General features: G+C 38.3%; 1 protein-coding gene across 1 annotated transcript in view; it reads left to right on the forward strand.

Annotated features, from left to right (window-relative positions):
* Positions 1-1,688: 1,688 nt before the first annotated feature.
* The window catches only part of Cbr-nrde-2, a gene marked incomplete at both ends in the record, with an annotated part of 14,672 nt that continues 5,834 nt past the window's right edge, over positions 1,689-10,526 (forward strand). The window contains 10 exons of the mRNA XM_045241720.1: positions 1,689-1,951; positions 3,029-3,186; positions 3,263-3,393; positions 3,988-4,128; positions 5,113-5,445; positions 6,480-6,773; positions 7,440-7,697; positions 8,028-8,168; positions 8,782-9,046; positions 9,428-9,567. Coding sequence (XP_045100863.1) covers positions 1,689-1,951; positions 3,029-3,186; positions 3,263-3,393; positions 3,988-4,128; positions 5,113-5,445; positions 6,480-6,773; positions 7,440-7,697; positions 8,028-8,168; positions 8,782-9,046; positions 9,428-9,567 — 2,124 coding nt within the window. The remainder of the gene's footprint in view (positions 1,952-3,028; positions 3,187-3,262; positions 3,394-3,987; positions 4,129-5,112; positions 5,446-6,479; positions 6,774-7,439; positions 7,698-8,027; positions 8,169-8,781; positions 9,047-9,427; positions 9,568-10,526) is intronic.

Raw genomic sequence — 10,526 nt, forward strand, 5'->3', positions numbered from 1 at the left:
AAAAACATGAATTTCGACCTAAAAATCAAGAATTTGCACCTAAAAATCATGAATTTCGACCTAAAAATCATGAATTTCGACCTGAATACCGTGGATTTCGACCTAAAAAACATGAATTTCGACCTAAAAATCAAGAATTTGCACCTAAAAATCATGAATTTCGACCTAAAAATCATGAATTTTGGCCTGAAAACCGTGGATTTCGACCTAAAAATCATGAATTTCGACCTGAAAACCGTGGATTTCGACCTAAAAAACATGAATTTCGACCTAAAAATCAAGAATTTGCACCTAAAAATCATGAATTTCGACCTAAAAATCATGAATTTCGACCTGAATACCGTGGATTTCGACCTAAAAAACATGAATTTCGACCTAAAAATCAAGAATTTGCACCTAAAAATCATGAATTTCGACCTAAAAATCATGAATTTCGACCTGAATACCGTGGATTTCGACCTAAAAATCATGAATTTCGACCTGAAAACCGTGGATTTCGACCTAAAAAACATGAATTTCGACCTAAAAATCTAGAATTTGCACCTAAAAAACATGAATTTCGACCTAAAAATCAAGAATTTGCACCTAAAAATCATGAATTTCGACCTAAAAATCATGAATTTTGGCCTGAAAACCGTGGATTTCGACCTAAAAATCATGAATTTCGACCTGAAAACCGTGGATTTCGACCTAAAAAACATGAATTTCGACCTAAAAATCAAGAATTTGCACCTAAAAATCATGAATTTCGACCTAAAAATCATGAATTTCGACCTGAATACCGTGGATTTCGACCTAAAAAACATGAATTTCGACCTAAAAATCAAGAATTTGCACCTAAAAATCATGAATTTCGACCTAAAAATCATGAATTTCGACCTAAAAATCAAGAATTTGCACCTAAAAAACATGAATTTCGACCTGAAAATCATGAATTTCGACCTAAAAATCATGAATTTCGACCTAAAAATCAAGAATTTGCACCTAAAAATCATGAATTTCGACCTAAAAATTCGATTTTTTGACTTGAAAAATTGTGAAAAAGAGCCAAAAATCATGATTTTTCAAGTTAAAACAGTCAAAAATAGGCTAAAACTTAGCTGAAATCACTGAAAACTGACAATTTTTGAGTCATTTTTCATAATTATCGAACAAAAATTGCTGAAAATCGGGGATTTTGTCCCGAAAGTCGAAAATTTTAGACCTGAAAATCGCCTTTTCTATGATTTTTGGACCATTTTTCATGATTTTTGAACGAAGACGGCTTAGAAAAACTGGAAAATCATGGATTTTGACTCTAATTTTTGACATTTTTTTAACCCAAAAACAAGGTAAAATCGTTAAAAAATTGCTCGAAATTGCGGAAAATCATGACAATGAGCTGAAAATCTGAAAGAAAGTGTCCGAAATTCGTCAAAAATGACTCGAAAATTTTGAAAAATGGCCTAAAAATTGTCAAAAATGTCCAAAAATGCACTATTTCCGTTCATTCTTGGCTTGAAATGGCTGAAAATTGCAGCATTTTGAGCCAATTTCATGATTTTTAGACCACTTTTAGACATTTTTGAGTCATTTCCCACTCCATTTAGACAATTTTTAGTCTATTTCAGACAATTTTCGATGATTTTAAGCCTCAAAAATTTCAGATAAACTCTGAAGTCACGGTTGCCGAATTCCAACATAACGAGATGCGAGAGGAAATTGGGAATCTGCGAAAACGAGTCACCGAAAATAAGATGGACGTTGAATCGCTGATCAATCTGATCCGAAAAGAGAACGAGCTGGCAGTGCTGGAAGCGTCCCATTCGATTCCGAATTTTCAAGATTTGGCTGAACGACAATTGACTTATGTCGAGAAAATGCGAAAGTTCAATGCGAGAAGTTCGATTTTGAGAATTATCGAAGTTGAGCTGATGCGGAAAGCCGAACGACCGCTAGATGAGATTGCAAAGTGAGTATTTAGGCGGAAAATTGCTGAAAAATGACCCAAAAATCGTTAAAAACGGCCCAAAATTGGTCAGAACAACCTAAAAATAGTCATTTTTTGATTCCTAGACCACTTGTCGGATCCTAGGCCATGCAATTTCTGACTGAAAAGTGCTGAAAAATGACCCAAAAATCGTTAAAAACGGCCCAAAATTGGTCAGAACAACCTAAAAATAGTCATTTTCTGATTCCTAGACCACTTGTCGGATCCTAGGCCATGCAATTTCTGACTGAAAATTGCTGAAAAATGACCCAAAAATCGATAAAAGAAGCCCAAATTATTTTATGGTCATTTCTGATTTCTTAGGGCCATCCAGCAGCTTCTTTTGTTTTGAGTTTTGAGTCTTTTTTAGCTGAAAATTTATGAAAAATGGTTTTAAATTTGCCCAAAAAAAAACAAAAACAGCCTAAAAGTTGCTCTAAACCGACTAAAAACTGCCATTTCGTTGAATTTTTTGAACTTTTCAGACGTTTTTCGACTGATATTGACTGAAAACTGACTTCACAAGTCGTTTGAAATGGTTCAAAATATCCCTAAATAGTCAAAATAGCCAAAAAAAATCGGCATTTCTGTGTTCCTCGGCCACGTGGTGTCGGATCCTAAGCCAGCTAGCCAGACGTTTTTTGGCTGAAATTACCTTTAAATATGGGTTCGAATGATCCGAAATTGCTCTCTTAATAGCCTAGAAAAGTAATCCTACACGGCTCTAAAAATTCGCTTGCTGCTGCTCGGGCTAAAAAAGGCTTTAAAAAAATGCTATTTTTGACTGAAAATATGCTATTTCCGGTTAAAAATCCATGGAAAATGACCTAAAAATGGTCATTTTTGTCTTCCTAGGCTACTGGTGTGGTTCTTCTGTCTGAAAAAATGGCTTCAAAAGTATTAAAATTGACTAAAAATTGACCGAACGCGCTCGAAAAGTTGACTGAAAATACATCAGTGTTTTTGCTGCTGAAAAATGACCCGAAAATTGTTGTAAAAGAACAAAATGGTTTTTTATCCTACAAATTCCCCAAAATCCCAATATTCAATGTTTCGCAGAGCCTACCGCTCGCTGCTCCATGAATTTCCACACGATCCAATGGTTTGGTGGAGTCAACTAGACTATCTACAGTACGATTCGAATGTCTATTCGTTTGAAGGACTACGAGACGTCTTCTACAAATGTCTGAATACGATTCGGAATTTGGCGACGGGCGGTAAGTAAAAATGGTTTAAAATGGGCTCAAAATGCTCCATTTTCAGTCGTTTTAATCGAAAAAATCCAAATTCTAGGTATGCAATCACATGCGAATCGAATCGCCGATATGCCGCAATTCAAGCTATTCTATTTCATCGTTTATCTGCGATTCTTGAAGTGGATTATGCATTGTGGATTGACACCGGTTGCTTTAGCCAATGTTCAGGTGAGAAAAATGATCCAAAAATTATAGAAAATGACCCAAAAATCATGAAAATTGGCTCAAAAATCATGAAAATTGGCTCAAAAATCATGAAAATTGGCTCAAAAATTATGAAAAATGGTCCAAAAATCATGAAAAATGGTCCAAAAATCATGAAAAATGGTCCAAAAATCATGAAAAATATCACAAAAATCATGAAAAATGGTCCAAAAATCATGAAAAATGGTCCAAAAATCATGAAAAATGGTCCTAAAATCATGAAAAATGGTCCAAAAATCAAAAAAATTAACCGAAAAATGATTAAAAATCGTCCAAAATAGCTCCAAAAGTCCCCAAAAGTTCACTAAAAATCATGGAAAATTACTCGAATAGACCGAGAAATTGGTTCAAAACCATAAAAATCGATCTTTATGGGTTTTCGATGTCATTTAAAGCCGAAAAACCACGGTTTTTCGATATTTTTCAGCTGAAAATGGTCCGAAAATATGAAAAATGATAAATTTTGACTGAAAATTCGTCTGTAAATCGATTTTTGGGTCATTTTTCACAAATTTCAAGCTAAAAATTACCTAAAAATGTCGAAAATCGATTTTCCAGGGGTCAATGGAGTACAGATTCGGTTTCATTGAGCCAGTCGACAAGAAACAAAATCGCCAGCACCTTTTCAATGAGTACTGGGATATCAAAATTCCAAGAATCGGAGATCCAGGCGGACAAGGAATGGAGGTGTTTCTATCGGTGAGTTGTTGGATTGTTTTGGCTGGAAATTGCTTGGAAATCCTTAAAAAAATGGATTCCAATTATCGAAAAATGTCGCCAGAACTCATGGAAAATAGACCGAAAAGTAGCGAAAAACAATCGAAAATCACATAGAAATAGGTCCAAATAGCGGTGGTCCGCCGTTGATCCGTTTCGGCACTATTTGAACTTTTTTTCCGAATTTTAGATTTCCTGTTGATGATCCTGAAAATAGACAAATTTCCCTTCATTTCTGCTCAAAAAAGGCCATTTCTAGCGCTTCTAGGAGCCAAGGTACGGTAATTTGAAGTCACAGGAAGCTAGAGACGCAGTGTGTCTCGTCGTCTGGCGTCTCTAGCCTCTGAAACTTCAAATGGCTCTATCTCGGCTTCTAGGTGAGCTAGAAAGTTGGTTGCTGGATAGTCTTGGCTGAAAATGACCAAAATTTCTAGTCAACCCGGCTGAAAACGATCAGAAAATGCTTAAAATCACACCCAAAACACCCAAAAGTGGGGATTTTCTCCAGCAAAACCAAACCAACCTCAACCCAATCTCAGAATTGACATTTTTTGAAATCGTTTAGTTTCAAAACATTCTCTTTGAAAATTTTCACATTTCTGTCTCATTTTCACTTTTCTAGCTCATCTAGAAGCTGAGATACAGTCATTTGAAGTTTCAGGAGGCTAGAGACGCAGAGTGTCTCGTCGTCTGGCGTCTCTAGCCTTTGAATATACTATCAGGGTGTTCCTCAACTCCAAATGGTTATATCTCGGCTCCTAGAAGAGCTAGAAAGTCAATTCTTGAACAGAATTGCTCGTCCTGGCTGAAAATGATCATATATATATATATATATATATATATATATATATATATATATATATATATATATATATATCTAGTCAAACTTGCTTAAAATGGCTTGAAATAGGCTCAAAAATGACTAAAATCACACTTAAAACACCTAAAAATTGGGATTTTCTCCAGCAAAACCAGACGAACCTCGATCCAATTCAACACGAATCGTCTGAAATGGAGAGATGGTCGTTCGACGCGTACCAAGCGCTGGAAATCCTCCATAAGCAGTGCCAATCGGAAGAGGCGAATTGGGTGGAATACGAGCGGAAAATGCAGAATTTGGATTGTCGAGTGAAGCGGAACGAGTACCAAATTGATGAGTATATCGATTTGGAGCCAATCGACATGTTCGGCAATGTGATGGCCGAGGATTTGCACATTTTCAGTGAGATTGATGACTATACGGTTATGGATTGGACACAACCGATGTTGGAGATGTTGGGAGTCAAGTTTTTGCACTCGGTGGGTGGAAAATGGGCTGAAAATAGCGGAAAATGAACCCACCTGAGCTTGAAAATCGTTGAAAAACGCTACGAGTACCATAGTTACCATAGTCACCATAGTCACCATAGTTGCCATAGATACCATAGTTACCATAGTGACACAGCGCCATAGTTACCATAGTTGCCATAGTTACCAAAGTCACCATAGTTATCATAGTACCCCATATCCCATACCATAGTGCCATAGTTACCATAGCTACCATAGTTACCATAGTGTCATAGTTACCATATCGACCATAGTTACCATAGTTATCACGAGTACCATGGCTACCATAGTTACCATAGCTATCATAGTTGCCATAGTACCCCATATCCCATGCCATAGTACCATAGTTTCCATAGGTGCTCAGAACCTTCAGAATTAGATTAAAAATGATCCAAAAATCGTCTCGAAATCGCTGTAATCGATTCCTAATTTGACTTCTGCAGGCTTTTTGGATTGCTCAGCTTAAGATTTTGCACTCTTTGGCCACTTTTTGGCTTGAAAAAACCGAAAAATTCTGTCTGAAATCGGTTGGAATCGGAAGCGGAGCAATCAGAAGCGATTTCATTAGCGTGTGCTCATGGATTACTGTAGATTTTGGATTACTGCTGATTTTCGGGTTACTGTAGATCTAGAATACCGTATTCTGGAGTAAAAAATTGCATGGGTACCAGTAACCATAGTGCCATAGTTACCATAGTTACCATAGCTATCATAGTTACCATAGTTGCCATAATTACCATAGTTATCATAGTACCCTATATCCCATACCATGGTACCATAGTTACCATAGTTATCACGAGTACCATAGCTACTATAGTTGCCATAATACCCTACACCCTATATCCGATACCATAGTACCATAGTTTTCACAGGTACCAAAGCTGAGCAATCAGAAGCGAATATCTTTTTTTTTGGTCCACAAATGATTGCTCAGCCAAAAATATTGGCTCAAAAAACCTCCTTCTGAACTCGTTAGACCCCATTGCTCATCCTTAATTTCCTTGCAGTCCGGTTGCTTCACCACGACGGAACACGTGATTTCCGAATGGATTCAACGGGACATCTTCAAACAATCCCTACCGAATTTCCCCGAAACTCCCGCATACACCGAACCGACTACGGTAGCCGTCGGAATGCGAATCCTTCGATTCCTTCTGAATCGACGTCATCAGGAGGTGCTGAAGACGTCAACGACGACGGTGACGAGGGACGATTCAATGATGAAGTACCTGTTGGCAACCGTCGAGATGAACGCCAAGGACATTGAAAACGCTCCGGGTTTCGAGTATTTCAAGATTAAGGTGAGACCATAGTTACCATAGTTACCATAGTACCATAGTACCCCATATCCCATAACATAGTATCCAAAAGTACCATATCTACCATACTACCACAGCTTACAATAGTTACCATAGTACCATGGTTTCAACAAGTGCCATAGCTACCATAGTCGCCATAGTGTCATAGTTACCATAGCTACCACACTACCATAGTTACCATATCACTTCATATCTCATGCAATAGTACCATAGTTATAATGGTCACAGTAGTTACCACAAGAACCATAGCATGATAGCTACCATAGTTACCATATATGCACTATATTTACCATAGTTGCCATAGTTACCATAGTACCCCATATCCCATACCATAGTACCATAGTTTCCACAAGCAATAGGGTAGCTATGGTACTTGCGGGAACTATGATACTACGGTATGGGATACGGGGAACTATGGTAACTATGGCACCATGTCACTATGGTAAATAAGACAACTATAGTAACTATAGTGCCCTTTAAGAAAAATTGATACCTTAGTACCATAGTTTCCACAAGTACCATAGTTACCATAGTTGCCATAATCTCCCCTGTTACCCCATACTGTTACCCCATTAAAGCTGAAAAATACGATTTTCAGTTCGATTTCAGCCATTTTCAGCTCTAAAAAAACCCCCCATTTTTTTCCAGCAAAAAACGGTGCTCTCACTGCAACAGCTAACAAAAGCCGACATAAATCTCTATAAAACGGGAAATGATTATGTGATTCAAGCGATGTCCCTCCATGCAACACTAAAAATGACACAGTGGTTCGAGCGGGCTGTGGCTGAGCAATCGGAGCTGCTCAGACTGCAAGGGTTGTCTGATGAAGCTCGCGAGAGCTTCAAGGCGCTTCTGGATAAGTATCGAGTCGAGAAAAAGGATATTGATGGGTTGGCCTCGTGTAGGGTGAGTTTTTGACTGAAAATTGGCTGAAAATTCCCAAAAATTCCAGATTTTCAGCTAGAATTTTACAAGAAAACGCGATCTTTAAACTTGAAATTTAGCCTTTTTAGCTTCAAAATGAGCTATATAGCGAGCCATAGTACCATAGTTACCATGGTTACCATGGTTACCATAGTACCCCATATCCCATGCCATAATACCATAGTTTCCACAAGTACCGTAGTTACCATAGTTAGCGATTTTTTGGCGATTTCAGTGATTTTTGACGTTTTTCTAACTTTTCGGGTTACTGTAGCTTTATTAGATTACTGTAGATTTGTTTGTTGTTTTCAGACGTTCATTTGGAAGATGATCGACAGTCTCGTCGAATCGTTGAATCAGCAGGATGGCGGCGGCAGCGTCTCGACGAATATCAAAAATCCGTCGATACCGTATCCAGTGCTTCAACTCGTGCTTTTCGCCAAAATTTTGAAGGTAAATGGGTGGAAAATTTTGGAAAATGGTCTAAAAATCATGAAAAATGACTCGAAAATCATGAAAAATGGCTCAAATGCTCTATTTCCAGCCATTTTCAGCTTGGAATGGTTGAACATCGCTGAAACAGGAGCTGAAAATCATGATTTTTGTGGCTTTGGAGCTAAAAAAATGACGGAACAATGAGCATTTTGAGCCAATTTGGGTCACTTTCCACGATTTTTAACAATTTTGGACCATTTTTCATGGTTTTTGAGTCCAAAAATCATGAAAAACGACTTTAAACGTTATTAAAAAAGATGCGAAAATCACGAAAAATGGTCCAAAAATTATGAGAAATCATGAAAATGGTCCGAAAATGACCTAAAAATCATGAAAAACGGACCATTTTTCAGGATTTTTGGACCATTTTTCAGGATTTTTGGACCATTTTTCATGATTTTTGGACCATTTTTCATGATTTTTGGACCATTTTTCAGGATTTTTGGACCATTTTTCATGATTTTTGGACCATTTTTCATGATTTTTGGACCATTTTTCATGATTTTTGGACCATTTTTCAGGATTTTTGAATCATTTTTCAGGATTTTTGAGCTAAAATTTGAACTTTCAGGCCCGCCAATACGTCTCCAGCGACGCCGTAGCTGCTCAAATCCGTATCGCACTGGGAAAAGAGATTCTAGAGGAAAACGACGATGACACGGTGAGAATGTACGATAAACGAGGTATACTGTATCGTGAAATGATTGGATCACTGCTGGATCAAGTACAAATGCTCACAGAGAGGGACGAGTATGAAGAGACGCAGGGTATTCCGGAATTCCCGCGGGTTGGAGCACTGTGCACCGCGTTGCACTGGGCCGTCGAGTTTATTTTTTGTGAGTTTTTTTCGGGGTTGGAATTTGGCTGAAAATGAGCCTAAAACAGGCTTAAAATAGTCTAGAAACAGGCCAAAAAAGGGTTAGAATGGACTGGAAATAGTCCGAAATAGGCTCTGAAATTAACTGAAAATGAGCTGAAAATTGGCTAAAAGTAGTCTGAAAAATGGGCTGAAAATGGTCGGAATTTGGCTGAAAATGAGTTAGAAATAAGCTTTAAAAATAGGCTGAAAATAAGCTAAAATAAGCTAAAAATAAGCTTTAAAAATAGGCTTGAAATTAGCTGAAAATGGGATTTAAATAGGCTGAAATTGAGCTAAAAATAGGCTAGAAATAGTATAGGCTCTGAAATTGAAAATTTGAAAATCCGGTTTTTTGCAGTGAAACAGAACAAGGAGCCGCGTAAGACGCTGAACAACGCCACCAAATCGCTTCTGGAGAAGTTCGACGTGTTCGATGAGAAGCAGAAGGATTGGAATCGAGGAGACACGGAGAAATACAGGGATCGAGTGGATATTCAGGTAGGAATACGGTACTTTTTAAGGCTTTTTGAGAGGTTACGGTACTTTTGGGATATATGATCTTGGGTCTTGAGGCTCCTTGAAGGATCTGGGGCTCTAGGCTCTTCGAATCTCTTTCTTCTTGGTGCTTTTTGAGAGATTACGGTACTTCTTGAACGTTTCGGCCTGGGATCTTTGGGATCTAGAGATTACGGTACTTTTTGGCCAACGAATTTAGACCTCTCCGGAACTGGGTTCTATGGATTACGGTACTTTTTGGGCGTTGTGTGTAGGTATAGAGTACTGTAGAGCGGTTTATTGGGTATTGGATACTTTTAGCATCTCTGGTATCTATCGATTTTCAAGGGCGCGCAAGATCATATAACCTGGGAACCAAGGGATCTAGGATCTCTAGGATCCAGGATCTCTGAAAGCTAGGATGCTAGGATCCAGAAGAGCTGGGATCTAGGAGCTAGGATCTCTGGAATCTCTGGGATTCAGAATCTAGGAACTAGGATCCCAACGCTTTCCTAAGCTTCCGCGACATTTTAGAACTGCGACATTTCAGAACCGCGACGTTTTAGAACTGCGACGTTTCAGAACTGCGACATTTTAGAACTGCGACGTTTCAGAACTACAACATTTTAGAACTGCGACATTTCAGAACCGCGACGTTTCAGAACCACGGCATTTTAGAACTGCGACGTTTCAGAACTGCGACATTTTAGAACTGCGACGTTTCAGAACTACAACATTTTAGAACTGCGACATTTCAGAACCGCGACGTTTCAGAACCACGGCATTTTAGAACCACGACATTTTAGAACTGCGACGTTTTAGGACCGCGACGTTTCAGAACTGCGACATTTTAGAACTGCGACATTTCAGAACCGCGACGTTTCAGAACCGCGACATTTTAGAACCACGACGTTTCAGAACTGCGACATTTTAGAACTGCGACGTTTCAGAACTACAACATT

Source organism: Caenorhabditis briggsae (assembly GCF_000004555.2).
Source record: "Caenorhabditis briggsae complete genome, chrII, whole genome shotgun sequence".
Lineage (NCBI taxonomy): Eukaryota > Metazoa > Nematoda > Chromadorea > Rhabditida > Rhabditidae > Caenorhabditis > Caenorhabditis briggsae.